We start from the raw sequence: 24861 nt of genomic DNA on the forward strand, positions 1-24861 counted from the left end.
CTCCTGCGACAGTTCCTTTCCTCGACTTTAATTCTTCTGTGCCGAACTGTTAATATGCATGTCCTTAAGGTAAAGGGCCCAAGGGACTGCCTTTATTGAACTTCCACTTTGAAATTTCCTGACTTCTGTGCAATTAAAATCTACGCCTAAAACATTTCAGCAATGTGGTTTATTTATAGAGTTATCTTCCGGTTCACATGTACTGGGTCTGCTTTTGGGTGCTGCATTTTCTGTCAAAGGTTGTTTATTTCTAACCCATTTTGATTTCCTGTTGCTTTGTGGATTGGTATTATGACCTGCAACAGGAACACCAGGAAACCTGTCTTAAATGGAGCAGCCAAATTGAGACCCTGTAGATTTAAAAAAAAAAAAAAATTAAAAAACCACATTATTATACAGCCATATTTGGATATAAGTGTGGGTTAGGCATTGGCTATATTAGAAAAATCTAGATATAGAAACCTCACTCAGAGCCAAATTTTGTGAACAGTTTTGCCAAAATAGGGCAGAGCTATTAGTTCCATGCCCTTGGACAGTGACAGTCTCTTTGAACCTCAGTTTCTACATCTGTAAAATGGAGATCATTACACTTTTTTTTGTGGCATTATTGGGAGGATTAAGTGAAATATGTACAGGTAAAGCAAGCAGCCTGGCCCTGACTTCAGTTAATAGCAGCTATTGATAATAATGAAGGAAGAGGAAAAGATATTTATTTTTTAATCCAGATTTGTTTTTACTAACCTCATATACTAATCACTGATCTCTAGCATCACTTGCTATTAAAAATTCCATCAGGAGAAAAAAAATTCCATCAGGAGAAATTATTTGCCTTTGCTCTGCTCATTTGCTTTTCTTTTAAGAAATAATGATAATGATAGCTAGCATTCATTAAGCAGGTACCATATTCCTGGCACTGTGCTAGCTGTTTTCCATACACTTACTATTTCATTTTAAGATCAGGATTATTTTTCTCATTTTGCAGATGAGGAAAGTGGTGGCCAGATAGGTGAAGTGAACTGCCCAAAGTTGAAATGTACATCCAGATCTGACTGACTAGACTATCTTGTATAAGGACATGCAAGATTTTCTTTATTGTGTCTGACCCTTGTGTGCAAGTCTTTTTGAAAGGAATGGTGATAGTTATCAACAGATACCCTTTTGGGGGCTCCTGCTGTCTGCTGAGCACTGTGCCAATTTTTTTTTTAAAGATTTTATTTATTTTGACAATGGGACACGGGGAGAGAGGGCACACAAGCAGGGGGAGTGGGAGAAGCAGGCTTCCCGCTGAGTGGGGTCCCCAGTGTGGGGCTTGAAGCCAAAGGCAGCCGCTTAAAGACTGAGCCATCCAGGCGCCCCACTGTGCCTATTATTTTACTTGCATAAACTCATTTATTCTTCTCTACCCTAAGAAATAACTTTAATTGGGCACCTGGGTCGCTCAATGGGTTAAAGCCTCTGCCTTCAGCTCGGATCATGGTTCCCGGGTCCTGGGATCGAGCCCCACATCGGGCTCTCTGCTCAGCAGAGAGCCTGCTTCCTCCTCTCTGCCCGCCTCTCTGTCTACTTGTGATTTCTCTCTATCTGTCAAATAAATAAATAAAGTCTTTTAAAAAAAAAGAAATAACTATAATTATCCCCACTTTACAGTTGAGGAAATCGAGGTGCAGAGTCAGGGGCATTTAGTCAATGATGGAGCTGGGATTGGATTCCAGGTCTTTCTGGCTACAGAGCACATGCTCTGATTTAGTTCTACAGCATCAACATTTAGGATAGGATTTTCTTTGTTGTTGTTGTGTTTTAATGAGGTGTAGGATGGATTTTCAAAGATAGTAGCTCCCAGGTATTTGATGGGAACTGTTCTTGGTTTTAACTGAGTGATAGCCAGATCCCTGGCAGATGCTAGCTGTACATTAGATAGACGCTAGCATCTTTTCATGGTCAGACCTTAGATGTATAATGTGTAACTTGTGTTAACACAGAGGAGGGTGGCATTTTCCAGAGCTCCAATTCTGTAACATGGGAGACCTCAAACCTCAACTGTGCTTCAGACTCACATTAAAGTAAAGTGCATTCTAATTGGTAATCAGTGCATAAGGAACCAAAGAAAATTTTAATTAAATGCTGTCGTGTGAATTTTCCAGTCATTTTATGCCTGTTGAAATGATTTTTTTAAATCTAAAGTCCTCTTTCAGTGCTCTGCCCTCTGTCTTTATAGTATAACTTTATCAGGATTTTTTGCCTTTTCTCTTGTAAGGGTTTAATTAGCATCATTAAAGATTTTGGCTGTTGCACATTTGTTTCCTCTGTACTCTAAGAGGCATTTGGTACAGTAGAAAGAGTCTGGTGATTTGGAGTCTTACAGACTGTGGGCAAGTTACTTAAATCTCTGTGAGCCTCAATCTCTTCATCCTGTAATATGCGGCTCATCATATTTCCTTGGGATGGCTGTTGGGAGGAGATAATATATGTAAATTGCCTAGCACATAGCTCAGTTTGTAGGGGTTGCTTGATAATTGGTACAGATTACTTTCTGAAGTTGTAATACAGTCTGTTTTACTTAGATCTCTTTTTTGTCTTACTCTTTTTAGTGAATGTTCACAAGGATCGTCTTCAGTCATGGCCTTGGGTTTAAGGTGCTTCCGCTTGGTCCACCCTGTCTTTTGTAACTCCCTTGCAGCCTGGACCAGACCTGTTTCAGAAGGGACACTGAAGACAGCGAGTGGAAGACAAAATGACCGTGGGCAATCCGTGGCCCCCCCGGCTGTACCAATCCGTCATTTTGCTACCAAGAAAGCCAAAGGTAGAGATATATGACCTCCTCACCGCTTTCTTACATTTAGCCCTTAAACTGTCATAGCTGGAAAGGATGTCAGGTACTGGATTTCTCCCCTTGTGGAAGAATGAGGAGATGGTGTCTCAGTTCAGTGGATCAGCTTAAAAGATTATCACAGTGACAGAGACAGTGGTAGAACTGAAGGTCTGTTCAGTCATTACCATGCCGTCTCCTATGTTACCATTGCTCAGAAAGTGTCTGATTTCCTTCTTTTAGTTTTAGAATTAGAGATGTAAGTGCCAAGTGAATCAGACTATTTGTGGCAGAGATCAACGTGTTTTCTCCTTATAGCAAGACCTATGTTGGAAGTAAAATTAAAACCAGAAGTTTGTTGGGTGAGGAGGTATTAGAGCTGTGGATTTAGACGGATGATCTTAATGGTTTGTGTCATCCAAGAATGAGACTTTGATATACCGCAGGGCTCAGCTCAAATGGCGTTTCCTCATGGAAGCCCTCTCTGACCTCTCAGACTGGGTCAGGTCCCTTGTTACGTGCACTCATACACACGGTTATTTTACGTCTGATGGCCTTAGCACAGCCCTTAAATTAATCAATTAATTGTAAGATTAATTATTATTTCTTATATGTCTTCTATGCCAGACTTTATGAGGATAGAGTCTGTATCTTGTTTAGTACCTAACAGGGCCCGATGCGTAGTATGGATCAAAAGATGTTGAATGAATGGAGTGACAGAAAATTGTCAGGCACACCTGCTTTTTTGCAGTGGTGGGTCAGGGCATCCGTTCCCAAGGATGGGGCTGGAAATACGCTGCTGAGTATTTTTTCTGCTGGTTTTCCTTTTATCATTTCTTATGGACCTTCCCTTTTCTATTAGTAGGAAAATGAACAAGGTGCTGAAAGAGCATTAATACTTAGAAGACTTACATTCTATTAACAGTGATAGTGGCAACAACTTTTAATCTGTATGTTGCGCCAATTTTTTTTTTTAATTCTCGTGTTTAATAAGTTGATCTTTATCCAGTGAAAGAATTAGAATTATCCAGTGAAGAAATTTTTGCAGTTAATCTGGTAAAGTACAGATCTCCCCATTTACAAATGAGGAAGCCGAGATGCCATCGTAAGATGCTTGTCCGTGGTCACATGTAGTTCACGGCAGAACTGGAAACGGGGGGCTTCTGGTGCACACAGCATCCCACGCATTAGTGACAGCGCATAAGCATCATCTTTTCAACTTTAATTGGCTATATTCAGTTTTTATCTTTTTTGATTGCCTCTAAATAAAAAGTCAGTGGCTTGACATTTTCTTTAGGTTTATTGGCTTCTTTCTGTGTTAGCAATGAGAGTCCTTTGTCGATTGTATGTGTTTGTTATAGCTGTCTGCTTTGTTTTTTACTTAATGATATCTTTTGTTGAGCATAAGTTTCTGTATGTTCATATTTTTTAGTCCTTTTCTGTATCACTTGTACTTTTGTGTCTTATTTAATAAATCTTTACCTATCCAAGGTCCTATTCTTCTATATTTTCTTCTAAATATTCTTCTATATTTTCTTCTAAATATTTTAAAGATTTTTTTACTTTTCATGGGTTTTTTATCATATGGAATTTATTGCTGAATATATTGTGAGGTTGGGAATCTAGTTTTAAGTTTCTCTTCTATAATGGGTAGTAAGTTGTGTCAATATCATGTACTGATTAGCCCTTTCTTTCCTCTTGTGTAGCATGTCAGGTTTCTTTTATGTATTTTATTTCTGAGCACTTAATTTTGTTGAATTCTCTTTCCCTACACTAAATTCCTTTCTAAATTCTTGAATCACTGTCATAATATCTTGAATCTGGTGGTACAAAACTTTCCCTTCACCATATGCACACACTTTTTCATTTCCTTCTTTCTGGCCTTTTGCTCTTATATATGAAATTTATAATCATATTGTGAGTTTTTCTCCATAGAGATTTTACACATTTCTTTTATCAGGTGTATTTCTGGGATATCATCATTTTGGTCACATGTATATTTTTAAAGTAATTTTTTGAGTTACAACATATATGCAGGAAAGTACGTGCTTAACTTGCAAGTGGTTACAGTTCAGAGAATTCCCATCAAGTGAACAAAGCCTCGTAACCATCACCCACATTAAGATATAGAACATCACTCATACTCTGGAAGCTTCCCGCATGTCCCTTTCGGTTGTCAGCCTTCAAAAGGGTAACATTTTATTGACTTTAGCACTGTAGATTAGATTCACCGTTTTTGAACTCAGTATGACTTCTTGTGTGTCTGCCTTCCTTTGGTAACAATCTGAGATTTGTCCCTGCTGTTGCATATGGTAGTTGTTTGTGCATTTTTCTTTCTTTATGGTATCCTAGTGAATGCTTATACCACAACTTATGTATGCTTTCTGTAGTTGACGGGCATTTGGGTTGCTTCCAGTTTTCAACTAAAATAAATGCTACTGTGAACATGCCTGTATGTGGATTTTGGTGCCCGTATGCATACCTTTTTGTTGGCATACATATAGCAAGAGGGGGAAGTCTGAGTCTTCAAGGATACATGTATTCAGTTTCTATACATACAGTTCTCCAAAATGGTCATGCCAGTGTACACTCCTACCAAAAATGTTGTAGCTTTCTCTTTGCTCCACATACTCATGAACACTTGGAATATAGTCAGTCTTTTTATTTCTAGCCATTCTGATGGGTGTGCAGTTATATCCCATTGTGGTTTTAATTGGTAGCTTCTTGACGGATAATGATGTGAGCACTTTTATGTTTATTGGCTCTTTGTTTATTCTCTTTCCATTCTTTTGCCCATTAAAAAAATGGATTTGTAGGAGTTTTAATATGTTCTAAAGGTAAGACTTCTGTCATGCATACGTATTGCTGGTAGGCTTGCCTTTTCACTCTTTTAATGGTGTTTTTTGATGAACAAAAGTTTTCAATTTTAATGTCCAATTTATCATTTTTTTCCTTTAGTGATAGTGCTTTTTTTTTTCTATTCTATTTTATTTTTTTAACAATTTTTTTTTTTTAGATTTTATTTATTTATTTGACAGTTAGAGATCACAAGTAGGCAGAGAGGCAGGCAGAGAGAGAGGCAGAAGCAGTCTTCCCGCAGAGCAGAGAGCCCAGTGTGGGCTCGATCCCAGGACCCTGAGATCACAACCTGAGCTGAAGGCAGAGGCTTTAACCCACTGAGCCACCCAGACACCCCTTTTATTTCTGTTTTAGAAAAATTTCCCTACCTTTGAAATCTTGTATTAGATCTATTTTATAGTCTTCTGGATTTTCTATGTAATTATAATATCTGTAAATAATGATAATTTTGTTTTTCCCTTTCTAATCCATATACCTTTTCTTTCTCTCCTTCCCTTTCTCCCTCCCCAACTGCATTGACTTAAGAACTTGAATATAATTTGAATAAACATGACTGATGATAGTAGGTAGGCATCCTTATTATATTTCTGACTCTATCAGGAACACTTCTCATATGTTAACATCAAGAATTAGTTTGTTCCATAAGAGACTCTTAATCTCACAAAACAAACTGAGGGTTGCTGGGGGGAGGGGGGTAGCGAGAGGGTGGTTGGGTTATGGACATTGGGGAGGGTATGTGCTATGGTGAGTGCTGTGAAGTATGTAAACCTGGTGATTCACAGACCTGTACCCCTGGGGCTAATGACATTAATAATAATAATAATATATTATTAATAATAATTAATAATAATAACATTATATATTAATATATGTCATATATATGTTATATATGTTATATATAATATATGTTAACATTATATGTTAATAAAATATGTATATATATATATAAAAGAATTATGTTTGCTTATTTTTTCAGTAGTTTCTTTTATAAGCAAAGATCTTCTGTCCCTGTCTTGTTAAGAATCTTTTATTAATGAGTATTAAGTTTTTATCAAATGCTTTTACTGCATTTATTGAGTTGATCATCTATTTTTTAATTTTTTAATTTTTTAATATGTTAATGGGGTGACTCAATATCAATAGCTTTTTCTGATGTTAAACCACTTTTGCTTTTTTGGTATGAGGTCTGCTTGCTTTTGATACATAATTTGTATGTACATTGCTTGATACGTAATCTATATGTACATTGTTGGATTTGGTTTGCTAATATTAATTTAGGGTTTTTGAGTCTAAACTTTTAATTGAAATTAGCCTTAATGTAACTCTCTGATATTGATGGGCATACGTTTCTTGCATTATCCTTGTCCGGTTTTGGTATCAAGACTATATTAGTCTCATAATGTGAGTTGGGGAGTATGTCATCTCTGTCTCTGTGTCTCTCTCAGTGGATGGTCTGATAAGGTTAGGATTAATTGGTTCTTTACATGATTGGTAGAATGTGCCTGTGAAATCATCTGGACCTGGTCTTACATGTAGACAGACTTTATTTTTATTTATTTATTTTTTTGTAGACAGACTTTAAATCAAAGACTCAGTTTCTTTAATGATTATGATGCTGCTTAGATTTTCTCTTTTTTTCTTGAGTTAGTTTTAGTAAATTCTATATTTTTAGGAAATTTTTCATTATTTTAAGTTTTCAGAGTTGTTGGCATAAAGTTGTCCATAATAGTCACTTAAGATTTTTAAAATCTCTAATGTTTTGATAACTGTCTCCTCCTTTTCTTTCTTAATATTGATTTGTCTACTTTTAAGTTTGTTGGTTTCATAAGCCTTATAAAGAAGAGCTTTTAATTTTGGTGATCTCTCTTTTCTTAGTTTTATTGATTTCTGTCCTTTATTGTTTATTTTCTTCCATGTCCTTCTTTTTCTATCCTTTGAACTGGACAGTCCATTAATTGTCAACCTTTGTTCTTTTCTTATAAGCACCTACAGCTATAAACTTCTATCTAAATACAACTTCAGGTGCCTCCTAGAAGTTTTAGGTATATATAATTTTTATTGTCTTTTTCTAAATATTTTAAATTTTCATTAGGTGTTTTTGTAGTCCATGAGTTATTTGGAAGTGTTTATAATTTTTCAATTATAAACAGCTTGATATGCTTTTTGGAGAGTTAGTTTAATCCCACTGTGATCAGAGAATGTGTCCTATATGATATAGATTCTTTGATATTTATTGAGATTTGCTTTATGGTCTAGAACATGGTCTTTTTGTATAAAGTTCACATGTGCTTAAGAAGAATGTGCATTCTTTTATTGCTGGGTACAGGATTGTATATATAACAATTAGATTGAGTTGGCTAATTTTGTTCATCATATTTTCCATTGACTTTTTTCTATTTGCTCAATTTATCAGTTACGAAGAAAGGTATTTTGGATATCCTTGTATTATTGTAGAGTCATCAGTTTCTCCTTTTCATTCCATTAATTTTGAGGCTGTGTTATGGGGGTATATATATATATTTTTAAATATTTTTTATTTATTTATTTGAAACAGAGAGAGAGAGATCACAAGTATGCAGAGAGGCAGGCATAGAGAGAGAGAGGAGAAAGCAGGCTCCCCGCTGAGCAGAGAGCCCGATGCGGGCCTCGATCCCAGGACCCTGAGATCACGACCCGAGCCGAAGGTAGAGGCTTAACCCACTGAGCCACCCAGGCGCCCTATGGGGGTATATTTAAGCTCAATATTGTAATATCTTTCTGGTGAGTTGTTTTTACTGTCATTATGAGATGGTCTTCATTTTTCTAATAATGCATTTTGTCTTAAAATCTATTTTTAGGTGTTAATATATTTGCACCAGCCTTCTTTTGCTTAATATTTTACAGGGTTATCATTTTTCCATTCCTATATATTAAACTTTCTGTAATCTCATGTTTTTGTAAAACTGCTTACTGAGAATCTCTAACTTTTAAGTGATATTCTTGGTCTGTTTATATTTATTGTGATTACTGAGTATTTGTGTATCTATCATTTTATTTTGTACTTTATTATAGTTTTCTTCATTTCTGTTTTCCCCTGTTTTCTATTAAATTAATCAAATTTCTTTATTTTTTTTTCATTTCTGCTGAGTTAGAAGTTGTGCATCTTATTTCTTATTGTTTTAATAGTTACCCTTAATTTCTGTTTTTAAGTTTTTATAGAAATTAAAAAGTTCCCATAGAAAAGTATAGCTGTCATAGGAAACAGCTTGATAATTTTCACAAACTGGAAACACCTGTGTAGTCAGCGCCCAGATCAAGAACCAGAACATTTCTAGCATGTCAAAAGTCCCCTTTATGCTCCCTTTAGTAAATTCCTGCCTTCTACTTCTGGCGGGTAACTATCATTCTGACTTCTAATGGCACGGATTAGTTTTGTCTCTTGTACCGTATATTCTTGTATCTGGCTTTTGTACTGTACGCTCTGTATTCTGGAGTCTTTGCTCAACATTATGTTTGTGAGAATCATTTTCTTCTGTGTAGTTGTAGATCTTTCTCATGGCTGTATACTGTTTCATTCATATTATCCATTCCTCATATTGATAGGCATAACTTAAAATTTTTAACGTGCATTCTTAGTTTAAAAAAATCTGAAGTTGCTGATACCGTTTCCATTGTTTCTAGCTCCTATTGTTGTTCTTTGAAAGTATGCTGTTATTCTGAATTTTGATCCTTTATGGATCACTTGTCTTATCTTGGCTGTTTTCAGGATCTCTTTGTCCTTGGTTTTCTGAACTCATAGAATGTCTAGGTATGAATTTTGTTATCCTCTTTGGAACCTGTATTTCTGAATCTGAAGATTCTCATCTTTCATCAGTTCTGAAAATTCTAAGCCATTATTCTGTTAACTTAAGAGCAATAAGGTTTCAAGCATGGTGGTAACACAAGCAAGTAACATGTCTTTAAAAAATCACTCTGCTGCTGCTTGCTGGTTGGTACTTGGGGGAAACATTTAAATGATTTGTGCTGCAGATTTCTCATCTCATCTCCCTGTACAAGGGGAACAATAATAATCTCTGTTCTTCCTAACTCTGGGAGCTGCTCTTACTCTTTAATAGAAGAATGTACTTTAAATCACATTGCAGATTATAATGTGCTGTACAAATATCACAGGATTTAGCTCACTGTAGATGTTCAATAAAATTTGTTATGAATGAATCTCAATAAATATTTGTTGAGTAGTTAACAAGTATAGGCTAGTATTACTTAATATTTCTATTCTTTTTTCTCTTTACTCACCTTCCATGAAGAAAGGCAGGAATATTTGTTCTACTCATGGAAGTGATCTATATATCTAGAACGTATATGAAAAATCACCATGGTGGCTTAGGCATAAAATTGAATTTTATTCAGCCCCCACTGCTGTTGATTTTCTGAACTATAAGCCATTATTATTACCACTGGTGGTGTTTAATGTTTGTTAACTACTGTTGTTCGTTTTGTCTGTCCCAGCTGTCAGATACTTTGCATATCCTGTCTTAGTATTCATTTTAAAATGAATTAATGTATTTTCTTTGTCTCTAATTAGATTTTTCAGAGACAATCTAATGGGAAGTTCATGGGTTTAAAATAGGCAAATCTGGGACCAAATCTTGGCTTTACTTTTTCATGACCTTGTGGCATTAGGCAAGTCACTTTACCTTCCTCATCTTCTGTTTATTTTTCTGGAAAATAAGGAATTCATTTATAGAGTGCCTTCTATATGGATAGTGCTCTTTTAGGTATTTGAATTACTGAATTTGTATCATAGCAACCTGGCAATATAGGTATTATTCCTGTTTTACAGGCAAGGAACCTGATACTCAGGAAAGTAGAGTAACTTGCCCAAAGTCATAAAACTGGTATGCATCACAGCCAGGATTTTCACCTGAGGTGTTTCATTGTAAAGCTTGTACCTTCACCAGTATCTCAGAAAGTGATTAGCACAGTGCTGGGTACGTAGTGGGCAATCAGTGTAGGCTCTTTTTTTTTTTTTTTTTACGGCATTGATAATGTACAAGTTTTTAACACTTGGCATTTTTCTCTGCACTTAGTGACACTTCTTCACTAATTGTTTATTGTCTCTGTTTATGCTGCTGTTCTTTTATTCACTAATTGTTGACTTCCTAGCCAAAGGGAAAGGACAGTTCCAAACCAGAGTGAATCTTAACGCTGCCTTGGTTGAGGATATAATCAGCTTGGAAGAGGTGGATGAAGAAATGAAGTCCGTGATGGAAGCACTCAAAGACAATTTCAATAAGACTGTCAATATAAGGACCTCACCAGGTTAGTGGCTGAACCAGTGTTTTGCAGAGGGACATAGTATAAAGATCATGGCTTTGGCAGAGCTGGGTTTCAGTTCTAGTTTTATTTCTTACTGGTGACCATGGGCAGTTACTTTACTTTTCTGGTCCTGATTTTCCTCATCTAATTCCCACTTTATAGCTTTGGGGTGGGTATTAAAATAAATGAGGTAACATACAGAATGGTTGGAACACAGTGCCTGGCTCATAGTTAACACTACTTTATTCATACATTCAGCAAATATTTTTCTGCTGTGAACTGAGTATTGTGCTGGTACACAGTGGTGAACAAAAAATAGGCATTGTCTTCATTGTCACGGAATTGCACTCTCAAAAAATGGGTGTTTTATTAGGATTATACTATCTAAGCACTTCTAGGTATGTAATCTCAAAGAACTGACATTGTTGGTCGATTTTTGTAATGTGTCCTATTTGGCCCTTCTTATCCCTTACTGGGAACCAAGTGGCTGCAAACCTATCCATCTGAGGCATTTCTGTACCCCTGAGCTTGACCAGGAAGATTCCGTTCGGGTTAATAACTTCCTGAAAGTGGCTTTTCTAAGTGGGAAATGTCAGAACTGTCTAGGAGAACTGTTTGCAGATGTGATGGAAGAAGTGAGCTGTCAGCTAATGGTGCAGGCAGTCAGGAAAAATCCAATTGCTGTTAAATTGGCCTTTTGGAAATTGTCATCATCCTAGAGTCAAGCCTAGGACCCCCTCTGAAGGTGTCTCTGGGAGCTTGGGCTGCTTCTATTCACACCTTGGTTGGGATTGTTCTTAAGGAAACTAGAAAATATTTTGTGAACTTGTTCTTAAGAAAACTAAGTGAAAAATATACAGCTCCATTTGTAAACACTAGCAGAAACACACGGAGTTCAGGGAGACGAGATCCTCTGTGAAATCAGAAGACCATTCCGTCATTTGTCAACCTTTGGACTGGGGCATTTCTGCCTTTGCTGACAGTAGAGCGTGCCATTCAATCTCTCCCAACTGTTTATTTTAAACTTGCTTATTATTTTAGGTATGAAACTGATAAAGTGCTTTGTCTCCCCTGTGCTTTCTGGCCTGTTAACATTCTGCAGCCGAAACCAGAGAGCAGTTTGAGAGGAGCTCAGGGAGAAATGTGATACTTAAAATTAGCCAGCAAGCTCCACTCTTGTTGAACTTAAAAAGATGATGGGCCTGGAAAGAGGTTGGGAGTGTAATTTGTTAAATGTTAACCTCTGAGAAAATGAGTGGCAGGAATGAGGCTGAGGGAGATTCTCGCTGGGGACAGATTGAGGGAAAAGGATTTGATGCATTATGTCGATATGGATTTAGGGAACGGGAACCACCGCAATTGCATACTGAAAAGCCCATGTTGCAAGTTCTGTGGCAAAGGATCTTATGGCAAATCAGGAAGGCTGAGTTAAGATCCATTTTCAAAAGGCCTCCCGTTGGTATTTCCTCTTTGCCTCCTTCTCTTCAGGGTTATGTTTGTGTAACGTTCTCTGTAGAACTTGGGGCTGTGAAGAGACTGGGTGAAACTGAACTTAGCCAGTCTTTTCCGTGCCAGATTCTTCCATATCCTCTTTCATTACTATCTGAGCCAGCAGGCATTTTTCCTTTCACACCTCCATCCGTCTACCAGCGATTTCTATCTCCAAGGTAGTTGATTGCTTTTAATAGTTGTCTAGATACAGATTTATCTACGTGTTTGTTCTCGCACTTTTCCATTCATTTGTCCATTTACACACTCATGTACTCACGAGAACATTATTGAGCACTTACGCTGTGCTGATTAGTCGGTGCTGTAGACAGAGAAAGAAAAGATATTGTTCCCACTTTCCAAGAGCCTAGAGCCTAATGTGAAGGGAGAGACAAGTAAACCAACATGGACAAAACCATATAGCAAAGCAGAATGGTGAAGACCATGTAGAGTTAGCTAGACGAGGCTCCATTATTAAGAGCTGTTGTGACCTTGAGCAAGTTACTGTTTGGTCCTCAGTTTTCTCATCCCAAAAAATAGTGGTATGATTCATAGTGTTACTGTGATAACCAAAGCAAAGAAATTATAGAAAGCATTCAGTACAATGTCTTGCTCATAGGAAGTGTTCAGCAAATACTGATTATTATAGAAGAGTGCATAGGGTCCTTGGGAGCTCATAAGCTCCCGATTTGTAATTGGTCAGTTAAGATTTCTGAGATTGGATGCTGTTACAGCTGAGTGTTAAAGAAGGAGCCCGAGTTATCTGAACAGAGAAGGACATTCTCAATAGAAAGAAAAATGTATGCTCAGAGTCCTGAGGCAAGAAAGAGCAGACTGTATTAGAGAAATTGAAAGTAGGTTGGTTTGGTTAATACTCAAGAGAAAGTCAAGAAATAATTTTACATTTATTGGGTGTTTGTATATGCCAGGACACAGTTACAAGTGCTTCCCAGAAACTCTTCACTGAATCCTCATTAAAAACACTATGAGAGAAGTACAATTTTTATGCCCCATTTAGAGTTCAGGAAACAGGTGCCGAAAGGTTGAGGGGATCTGCCCAGTGTCAGATAATCAGGAGATGGCAGAGGTGGTATTTGAACCCCGATCACTGGTCTTCAGAATCATGGAGACTTTTACTATTATACATAGTGGACTCTTCCAGATTGAAGTCAGTGGTATCAACAACCTCCTATCTTGTAATGACATTGAATCTGGTTGAATACTTCAAATCAGATCTTTGGGCCATAGTAAACTAGTGCATTATTGTAACAGCAGCTTGCTGGGTCAGCCCAATTTGTCAAAAAGGACCTCTCCCCACCTTTGTCTTTGTGTCTTGGAATGAACCATTTATGGTTGGCCACCCTGGTTTTTGGTAAGGAAGTCCTCGTTCTGTCAACATTTCCGAGCTCTTTCCAGCATGTGACACTGCTGCTCCTACAAAAGCCCCTTGAATGGTATTGCCACTTTGATAAGGGACCCCAGAATATTTGTTGAATCTGAATTAGGTGGGGACTTAGATATGGGGCTTTTAATTAAAGTCCTTCTGAATTCTAAAACCCTGTGACTTTTCTTCTAGGATCCCTTGATCATATCACTGTGGTAACTGCTGATGGGAAGCTTGCTTTAAACCAGATTGGCCAGATCTCCATGAAGTCTCCACAACTGATTTTGGTGAATATGGCCAGCTTCCCAGAGGTGAGGTGGTTTTGCCAAAAAGCGTTCTTCTTCATGGTCTCTTTTGGAGTGGAGGAGGGTGGGTCAAGTCAGGAGGAAGTATTCCCTCCAGCTTGGGATGAAACAAGAGAGAAAGCATAAAAAAGGGAACTTAAGGATTTAAGGAAAAGCTCTCTTCCTGTTTCCAAATTCTTTTCTGTTCAATTCAAACACTAAAAGGGGAGGCAAGTAATCTGAATAATGAAACAGGCTCCATCCGAAGAAAGACAGTAGTGGCGATACAGTGATTGGCACTTAGCCAAATGGAAGGGACTGGGGTAAACGAGAATGCCTGTGCCCTGTCTGAAGGGAGCAGCCTCTGCCTGGCTCATGCTGATTGTGACCAGGCAGAAATGTAGACCTGGCCATCAGTGTTACCAGATATTAAGGTTTTTATTTCTAGGAGAAGCCAGTAACTCAGATTTTACATAAGATCTTTGTTAAATATTGATAACTTTCACTTTTTTTTTTTTTTTAAGACTATGAGACAGAACATATTCATGGGCCAGATTTGGCTTATGGGCCCCCAGTTCGTGACCTTCACATTACCATTTGGAGCAGACCTTCTGGAATTCATATTCCTTTCAAACTGGACTGGTCATTGTAGAATTGCAGAGCTTCCAAGTTGAAGATGGGTTGCAGTAGATCATTGCAACCTTGAGGCTATGATTTGAAGTCTAGTTGAGGAAGATAAATGGGCTTGTCCTTGTTGGTCCAGTAGGAATTGACCTGGACTGGGAGTTCTGGAGAACTTGGAGCCCAATCCCACCTCTCCCTCCAATTGACCTCCATTTTCTAATCTGTTAATAAGAGGTAAAGGAATCTGAGGTCCCCTCCTCTTCCCATGGTCTCTTTTAGTAGTTCTGTTCCAGAGACCAAAGTGGAAGCTGTTGGATTTGACTAACTGGGTTAAAGGTGTGAGTAAGGGAAAGCCCTTGCTATGAACAAACTGTTTCAAATCAGAGGGCTACTGTAGCTTATGTTCCAGGCACACTTGGGTGGAGGCTGTTACCACTCCCCCATTCCGTTTTCCATACTGCAACCAGAGTGAACTTTCAAAAGTATATATTAGATTATGTCATTCCTGTGCTTTAAATTTATCAGGGGCTTCATGTAATCTTTAAGAAAAAAATTATTGTGCCCTAGAAGGCTTTGTATTATGATGGGGACCCTGCCTGTCTCTAATCTCTGTAGTCTTATGCCACTGTCATCCCTGTACACTGCTTTAGACACATTGGCCTTTCAGTTCCTCAAACACACCACACCCTTTGCATGCTCAGGGCCTTTGCATATGCTGTTCCCTTTGCTTGGAACACTCTTGTGTGGTTAATTGCTACTCATTGTGGATCACACCTTAAATGGTACTTTCTCAGGGAAACCTTCCCTAATGTGCTCAATCTAACCTGTTTGTCCATGCTGACCTCTCTTACATGGCCGAGTTCTTTTTCTTCATTGCACTCATCATTAACAGTTAGGCATTTATTTATGTCTTCATTTTCCATCTCACTTCCACTAGATTGTAAGCTTGGGATGTAGGAATCCTATCTAACTGGTTCGTTATGTCCGGCACCTATCACAGTGCCTGGCACATGGAAGCACTCAGTCACTTCTCCTTAAGTGCATGAATACTTGTCATTAGATTGATGGAAGGAGGCCACTCTTTCTTAGTGTTACAGAGAAGCAGAGAAATGGACGAAAAGAGAATTGTCAACTCTTTCCCTTTCTGGCTCCCTCTGAATGGCTGAGGCCTTCTGCCTTGTTCATCTGATCCCATAGGCACTGCGGGCCAATTTAGGGAATAGCCTCCTAATTACACAGCTTGAAGACCTCATCAGGCAGATTGCTTTTCAGAGCCAGCCACTTCTGTTATTAAATAGCAAATGGCATTCACAGAAGAAGCACCTGATTGGCCACCAGAGCATCTTATGAGGCAGGAGGAGGTATTAACGGCTTAATTTTTTCTTAGGAAGTTGGAATATATCTTCATTTTTCAACCAAAGCATCTTTGCTATTTCTCTAAGTTGAAATTCTGTGAGTTTTGAAGAAAAAAAAAATAAAAACCTTCATAATCATCTCAGTAGAGAGGTTCTTTACAAGGACAGAGTGAGGAAGTGTGAGTTACATTGTCTTTTGAATTCCTTTATCTCATCTGGTGTATATATTAAACAAATAGCTCTAACTAAACATTTCCTTCCTCCAGTTTAGAAATTGTCCATAGAGTACCCAGGTTCATAGCTTCAAAATGCTGAGCTAATCCCCTTTGTGTTTATGTAATTCCTCTCTGTTTCACATGCGGTTGGCTTTTCTGTGTCGTGCCATAGTGACACGGTGCAGATTTACATGCATAATCTTTTCAGATGCATTGAGGACAGAAAACTGTGTTGCATTTGTTTAACATGTGTCCTGCTTGATAAATGATACACACAGTTGCTGCCTTCCATAAACTTGCCTGCAGCTAGAGTTAATGATGGGAAAGGAAAGAAGGGAGTCAAAACCACAGCTTGATTTGAACAAGGCAAATGAAAAAAAAGAAAAAATTCCACAGGCTCCACTCTTGCTCTTGTGAAAGTAAGAAGGCTAATGTGTATTGAGTGTCTACTATGTTGCCAGGCATTACTTTCTTGTGTTTTGTTCAGTGATCGACATAGGTTCTCGCTAAGATGAGGTGTTATTTATTCCATCTTATAGATGAGGCCCAGAGAAGTTAAATATCTTCCCCAGGTTCACACTGTTAGGATGGAGCCAGGATTTAGAAACCGGTCTGTTTGACACTAAAGCCTGTGTTCCTTTCACCATTCCTACAGTCATTCAGCAAATGTTTATTGAGTTTCTGTGAGTTCCTAGGTTCTGTTTGAAGTGTTGGGAATTCAATGATTAAGACAGCCAGGGTCCCTGCCTTCATAGACCTTCTGTGGGAGGGACTCAGTGGGATACAAAGATAATGGAAGGCTGGTAATGAAAATGGCCCTAGCAAAGTTGACTTGAACCCACATTGTCAAAGTTCTTGTTCACCTGTCTAGGAAAGTTTTATCATCTTTCATCCTTTAACCTAGATTAACTTAAGAATAGCAATAGCAGATGTTGCTAATTGATCACAGTACTCTTTCTTGACTGACCCTAGATGGGATCGATGAGCTTTCTCCACACGGTACTCTAAGCAGCTACAAACAGTTGGTCAGTGTTGCTGTTTGAGAAAAGCCCATTTCCCTGGGGTACGGTCAGCATCCCTTCGGTACAGGCTGAGATGGAAGTGCTGTAGAAATACGTGCCTTTTTGTCTGAATTGTTATTAGTTAAGAAGTCATGTTGGAAAAATAACTGTGATTCCCCGAGTTTCTGTATCCTACCATGTCAAATGAAAATTTACATACTTAGAATATTTTAGAAGAACTATCTCTTTTAATAGATTTTTTTTTGCAAATGAAACCTCTCTTGAGTCATAATTTTTCTATATATGAAAGGATAGAACAAGTAAAGTATAATATAAAGTTTTGGAAGGGATTATATACATGAAGTAAAAGTAAGGAGCTGGTTTTTCTAACAGATCTAAGCCAGTTCATTAATCTCCTTATTCAACATGATTTTACTGAGGGCTTACCACGTATCTGGCTCTATAATGATACTGGGAAGGTGTACATATTGAGGCATAGCTCCTGCCCAGCTTGGAAGCAGCAGTGGGTGTTCCTAAACCTGTTGGGGAAGTTTGTATGGAAAGATTGGGGACCAGATTGCCAAAGGCAGTTGGTGGCAGTGGGATGTGACAGCTGAGTTCTTGGTCATTGAATGAGAAGCTTCAGAAGAGGGGGATTCGGAGACTTGAGACCAGGACACTTTAAAGTAGAGATTCTCCCTTTATTGCTAACTTTAGAAATGAAGGAAAATTTCATTTCTTTCTCCAGCTCTTTTATTTACTTTGACCATTCTCTTTATACACCAGACCAATTCCAAATTATTTTTGGCTACTTACTTACTTAATTAAGTAGATTTTATTTTCACGTAATCTCTGTACCTAGTGTGGGGCTCGAATTTATAACACTGAGATGAGAGTCACATGCTCCACCGACTGAGCCAGCCAGGCACCCCTGTTTTTGGCTATTAAAAAAAAAAAATCCAGTTCCCTGTGCCTCAATTATTGAATACAATGTGCTGATAGATCTGGAAGAAAATTCAAAGTAATGTCATTGGATGGAGAGTTGAGGTGCCCAGGTCTCCCTAACCTCTGCCAGTAAGGGAATTATGGAGGCAAAGTCCTCATGCCCTTGCTCTTGGCTCTCAGGGAAGACAGCATATATGTGGAGGGTCCCTGTGTACATACAGAAGGGACTGTACTTGATTATGTCAGAGATCCCTTCAAGCTCCAGTAGTCTGTGGCTAGAAGTACCATTTTAAGAATTTACTATTTTAAGCAGTAGTCACACTGTCACATTCTGTGTACAGCCTCCCAGAGGGATGCTTCATCTACATGTGGACTTCCGGTTTATCTTTTTGACTTTTGGGTAGCACCTTTATGTCCCTGTAGAACTGAGGTCATGTTAAGATGAAAGGGATAAGCTTTATAGGCACTCAATCAAAAATCAAAACAAAACCTAGAAAAGTAGAATAGGTGTACAGTAAATCCCATTCATTAGACCACAAAGTCTAGGGAAGAACTCAAGGCCAAGAATTGGCCCAGTGAATCCAAGTGAAGTAGATTGGCTTTGTCAAACCTGAAATTCTTTGAAAATGTCAGAGGCCTCTTTTTCATGAATTCCACGTTGTCATGCCAATGAAAGAAACTTTCTCCCGCACTTTATTTTATCCTTTAGAATTTCATAGCAGGTGTGGTTATATTGTTGCCTGAGGTGAGGTGACCCACACCTTGGAAAATCAATGTACCATTGTGCCACCTAGCCCAGTGGAGAGCAAGACTGTGTCAGAGAAGACCCTGAAGGATGTCAGGCAGGACAACAGTGCATCAGCTGAGTGATAACAACTCAGCCTTGTTTGGAGGATTCGTGCATTTTTACTTTTATATAATAAATTTATATGATAAGTCTCCTTGCCTGGGTGTCACTGTGTGCTAGGCACAGAGCAGGTTGCATTGTTCATGTTATCTCATTTAATGCTCTGGGAGATCTAGGTACCTTGTGGTCTCAGATTACAACATGGAGGCTCAGAGAGGTCAGGATTGTTGGCCCAGGTCACATGGTTACCAGAGCTAGGATCTGAACTGAGATCTTTCTGACTCCAAACCCCATACTGCCTTTCCTAGAGCACATCCCAGCAGAGACTCATTGCTCATTCCAAGACATGAGTGAGGTTAGTGTGAGTGTAGATGCGAATGAGTTAAATTTATTTACTCATTCCAAATCGGCACTGGTATATTTTGAGTGTAAAATGTCAACTGGAATTTTTAATGTATAAAATCTTTCATCTGTCTTTACACCAATCTTTGCACAGACCAGCCCCCCTCCCTTGAGGATTTATTGTGGTTTTGATCTGTGTTGCCTCAAACCATTGAAATCTTTTCAAAGAAGCAGAGCTGTTTTCTTTTTATTTTTTCCTTCTCTTTGCTTTTCTTCCCTCCCGCAGTACACTGGTACCAGGAGTGGACATAGTTTGCTATTCAGCTTGATCAAAGCACTCTACACCAATGTAACTTCCTGATCTTACTGGTAACAGAACTAAATGTTTCCATGTTCTGCCAAGATGGGTTGCCAGTTATCGACAGAGGGCTTGCATCTGGTAATAATTATTTACTAATTCTGTTTACCTTTTGATCTGGTTTTCAGTGTACAGCTGCAGCTATCAAGGCTATAAGAGAAAGTGGAATGAATCTGAACCCAGAAGTGGAAGGGACGCTAATTCGGGTACCCATTCCCAAGTAAGTTTGGTTAAAATTCACTTATTTTGATGGAATGGGGCAGTTGTCCTTGGAAGGAAACCAACATGTCAAGATACTGTTAGGCCAGTAGTGTGCCTTACCTGTACTTTCATTCTGGCAAACTCTAATGTCTTTTGAGATCCAGTGTACAGATTGAGGAAATATTGACCGAGTGCCTGCTATGTACTAGGGGCTGGAAGTGCAGCAGTAAACCTGCAAAGTCCTTGTTTGTACGGAGCGTGCTTTCTAGTAGAAGGTAGAACACATAAATAGCCGAGTCATCCCAGATAATGAAATGCCGTGAGGAAAGAAAAGGCACTGGGACCCAACAGAGCAACTTGATGAGGGTGACGGTGGAGGGACAACTTTGGCCTGGGAGGACTCTCCTCAGAGGTAAGATTTTTGCTGAACGGATTGGTGAGCAAGAGCCAGCCTAGGGGAAGAGCTTTTCAGGCAGAGTGAACGGCCAGCACAAAGGCCCCAAATCAGAATAGACCTCAACACTTGTGATCTCCAACTCACACTCCTTGCAGTGTTATTTTTTACATTAGTCCTTGCTGCTGAAAAATATAAGCATTAGAACAGAATATTGTTAATTATATAAATAGAACTTAGAGTTTTGAGTGAATAAAAATGTATGTTTATTTTTAAATTAAAAAAGAAAAGAAGTAACAAGACCTTGGCATGTTTGAGAATGAGAAAGCCAGTGTGTCTGAAACTCAGGGAGGGCGGGAGAGAGAGTGGTAGGAAAGGCTTTTTAGGCTATGGTAAGGAGTGTGGGCTTTACTCTAATTGAAATAGGAAACCACTGGAGGAGTTTAAGCAGAGGGATCTGATCCGATCCGATGTTGACTTTTTGGGGGTCTCCCTGGCTGTGGACTAATAAGTGGAATGTGGGGGGGCCGAGTAGACACAAGAACAGTTAGGAGTCAATGGGGATGGCCCAGGTGAGGTAAGAATCTCCACAGATTCCAAACCTGGGAAGATTCCACAGCCGACCGAAGTAGTTTCTCCTCCTGTCGTCTCGTCGTCAATTATCTTTAAGTCCCTCTTCCTGCACAGTGCCTCCCAGACAGCAGATCCAAATCAGCATTGAATTAATTCATTTAGTCATTCAGCGCATATTTATTAAGCACTATCTACATGCCAGCACTTCGCTGGTGGCTGAGATATAGCAGTAAACAAAATAAACAAAAAGCTGCTGTCCTCCTGGGCTTACCTTCTGATTGAATAGACACAGTAAACAGAAAGATAAATAAATACATGATGTAATGTCCTGTGATGATAGGAACTATGAAAAAGAATAAGAGATGTAAGGGGATAGAGAATGGGGGGGGGTTATTGTAGATAGAAAAGTTGAGAAAGGAAGTGACTTTTTTTTTTAAAGACTTATTTATTTTAGGGAGTGAGAGAGAGAGAGCTTCCGTGAGTGGAGAAGGAGGGGCATGGGGGGAAGGGAGAAGGAGACAGACAGAATCTCAGGCAGGCAGGCTCCATGCTGAGTGTGGAGCCCAAAGCCTGAAGTGGGGCTTGATCTCTTGACCTGAGCTGAGATCAAGAGTCTGACGCTTAGCTGACTGAGCCACCCAGGTGCCCTGAGAGGAAGTGATATTTGAGCTGAGACCGAAGTGAAATGAATGAATGAAGCCTCTAACTAACTAGAAGGGAAATAGAGTAAAAGAGTTTTTTAATGCTGCACATCATTCTGTATTTCTTTACATGTGTTACCTTACTTCTCACGCAATCCCCATTTATTGCAGGTATGGAAATTTAGGCTCAGAGAGGTAAAGTAGCATCCTCTGAAGTCACTCAGCTTACACTAAAGCTGAGACCTAAGCCCAGGTCTGGTTGATTCTAAAGCCTCATGATTGCAACAATAATCAGTCCCAACACTGAATCCACTGAACTTTTCCTGCTATATGGCCGGAAGATGGCTCTTATTCCATTGTGTTTTGCGTATTCTGTAAGTCAGATTTAACACTCTGCTTTGAAATCACTCAATGGAACCTAGTGTTCAAGAACCAAGTAGACCCTGGGTTCAAGTCCAGTACCCGTTGGCTTGATTAGTTCATTAATTTGCTCAGTAAATTTTTACAAATGCATCGTGTGTCAGGCTCTGTGCCAGGGGCTGGGGATATATGAACCTGATGTTTGTCTTCACGGAGCTCACAGGCTGTGGCCTTCTTTATGCCGTCTGCAGCTTGTCTGTGGCATTTACTATTACCCACCGTTTACAGGTGAAAACACTGACATTCAAAGAAATTCAGGGACCTGCCCAAGATCACGTGGCCTCTAAGTGGCAGTCACGATTTGAATCCTTAGTCTTTCTGCTGCTCAAGTACATGCTCTTGATCTTGCGGTGTCTTTCTAGATGGGTAATTCTGGAAAGCGCTAAGTGTGTTCATGGACATCAGATGTAAGACTTGTAAGTGGAGTGAGTAGTAGTCAGCAGATTTTTTTAGTTCTTGTTCTTTTGTCTGTGAAATTGCAGGAAAACCACTTAACCTCCTTGAGCCTCAGTTTCCTTATATACCAGATGAAGAGACTGCTCTCAGGGGCCTGCCACGTCCCTCCGGAACTTTAAAATTCTGTGGATGCTATGAATTTATGCTGCTAGATGCTCATTGCTGACTTGGATTCTTCTGAGAGTGGCCCAGTTGTGTATCGTGTTCTCCCTTCGGGGATCCAGTTGACATTAAGTGCTCCTCTGCAGCGTGCAGGACCTAACGATTGCCTTTGTGCATCGTATGCAAGTTTGAAGGATCAGTGAGTTTTACTTAAATTTCCAAAGACTTGGGGATCTGTTACATTGTATTTTACATTATTTTATGTTGGTTAACGGGAGTAATCTAAGAGAAAGTTGACGGACTGAAACCGTCTGCTCCCGCAAACCTCATTTTTTATATACTTACTTCCCTTTGACAAGGTGGTAAGGTCATGAGGCCCCTTACTGAATTATACGTTTGGTCGTTTTCCAGATAAAAAAATGACTGATCTGTTCTTCATTACGGAGGCTGTGTCATATGAGAGGATAAAGGCTGATTTAGACATAAAGAGGACCAAGGTTTTTATTTGGTTTTGGCAGTGACTTCCACATGACCGTGGGCACGTCACCCTAGCAGCCTGTTGCCTTCTAGTTCCTTACTTGCAAAATAAGTGAAATAATGCATAATGATAGGTAGAGATTTGGTGGGATTAGTAGAGAAAATAGATTAAGTCGTATAATCTCCTTAGAGGAAAGAAACTATGTAAATATAAGATACTGATATCATTTTAGTAAACTTAATTTTCTAGATATATGTCATTGTAGTTTAGGAGAAAGGAGGACAGGGATGTGAGGAAGGGAACTAATGTGTTGAGTACCGACTACATCCCAGGACCTGGTGGGTGTTTGACATAGACGGGGAAAGTGGGAAAGTATCGTGGTTAAATTTCTACCTTGGTACCGCAGAAGACTACAGTTGGGTTCATCCTGTCATACTTTTTAGTTGCATGCCAGTGGCAGCTGTCCCCACCTCTCTGAGTCTCAGGGAGGTCATCGGTAGAATATTCACAGGACTTGCCTTCTGTGGTTATTGGGAGATTTCAGTGAGAGTGTATGCAGAGATTTTGATGCTTAGCCGGCACCCAGTGAATGCTAGCAAAGGTTCCTCCATTCCCTTTCATGAACAGGGAAGAGCACTGTTCATTTTAAGGATGAGGAAGCTGAGATCCAGAGAAGCGGGGCATTGGTTTCGGGTCAGAGAGCTGGTAGTTGACAAAGCTGTGAGGAAGGAAATAATATGCTGAAGCTTCTGTTAGGAGGTTGGGAGGTGTGAGGGAACCGGAAGCATGTGTTCTTAGGATCAGATTCTGATTATAAAATTTCAAGTTTAGTTCTAGGAGAATTTGCCTTTCCTGATTGATCTTGATTCTTCCTTTGCCTAATGATCAGTTTGCAAGTTTTCTGGCTTCGCTCTGGCTGCCCAGAGCTAAGTTTTATTTGCAGTTGCAGCAGATGATGGCTAGGACCTCGTCCTCATTATAGTCCTCTGATTCTTAAATTCTTATTTAAATCAATCTGCTGAAAATGTGACTTTTACTAGAATTTGCCTCTGATCCTTTTGGGAAATAGGGGGAAGACAAATCCTAAATCAACAACAGGTCAGACTTGGAGCCCTCCTTCACAGCCTCTGGGAATCCAGCCCCGTTGGCTGTGCGTAGGTTCTCCTCGCGGCTGTCCGTGGTACAGTACCACTGAGTCAGAGACTGGCTTCTATCTATATCCACGGGCAGTGTGTACAGATTTGTTTTCTCCTCTGGTCAGTGTTCTTTCATATAGAGAAGTCAGCCTACTGGATGGATTCTCTGATCATTCCTGTTAATGTTTCATATTCAGTGAAATCTTTCCTTCTACTTTTTCTTTCCAATTTATGTAATCACATTTGGGGTACTGTTTATTGACCATCTGCTGTGCAGGAGTAGTGCATGAGGGTGCTGTGCTGAATGCCTTATAGTTTCTCCCTGAATTCTCACAACACTCCCATGAGGTCAGGAGACTGTTCTTATGCCGGTTTGACTTGTGCCCATTCACAGAAGTGAAACACCGGTTGTCATAAAGCTACTAAGTTGCAGAAGTAGGTTTAGAACTCGGGTCTTTTTTTACTGCCTTTTTCCCCATTCTGGTCTCCTGATGGCAGGTCTCTCTGGAATATTACTCTTTGCCTTCACTGAGTGAAGTGAGTGGGGACCCTGAAAAATTTTGAGCAGGAGATCCTTTCCATCAGGCCATATTTCCTCCCCGACCTCATTCACATCTTTATTATACCCCCAAACGCGCGCACGCGCGCGCACAC

General features: G+C 39.3%; 1 protein-coding gene across 1 annotated transcript in view; it reads left to right on the forward strand.

Annotated features, from left to right (window-relative positions):
* LOC111145779 (mitochondrial ribosome recycling factor) overlaps positions 1 to 24861 on the forward strand; it is a 53966-nt gene that overhangs the window by 2786 nt on the left and 26319 nt on the right. Inside the window, 4 exon segments of the mRNA XM_022500978.1 lie at positions 2589 to 2800; positions 10811 to 10966; positions 14028 to 14146; positions 19935 to 20026. Of these exon segments, the coding sequence (XP_022356686.1) occupies positions 2589 to 2800; positions 10811 to 10966; positions 14028 to 14146; positions 19935 to 20026 (579 nt within the window).

Source organism: Enhydra lutris, unplaced genomic scaffold (genome assembly GCF_002288905.1).
Source record: "Enhydra lutris kenyoni isolate GAN:26980312 unplaced genomic scaffold, ASM228890v2 scaffoldscaffold13, whole genome shotgun sequence".
In the NCBI taxonomy this organism is placed as follows: Eukaryota; Metazoa; Chordata; class Mammalia; order Carnivora; family Mustelidae; genus Enhydra; species Enhydra lutris.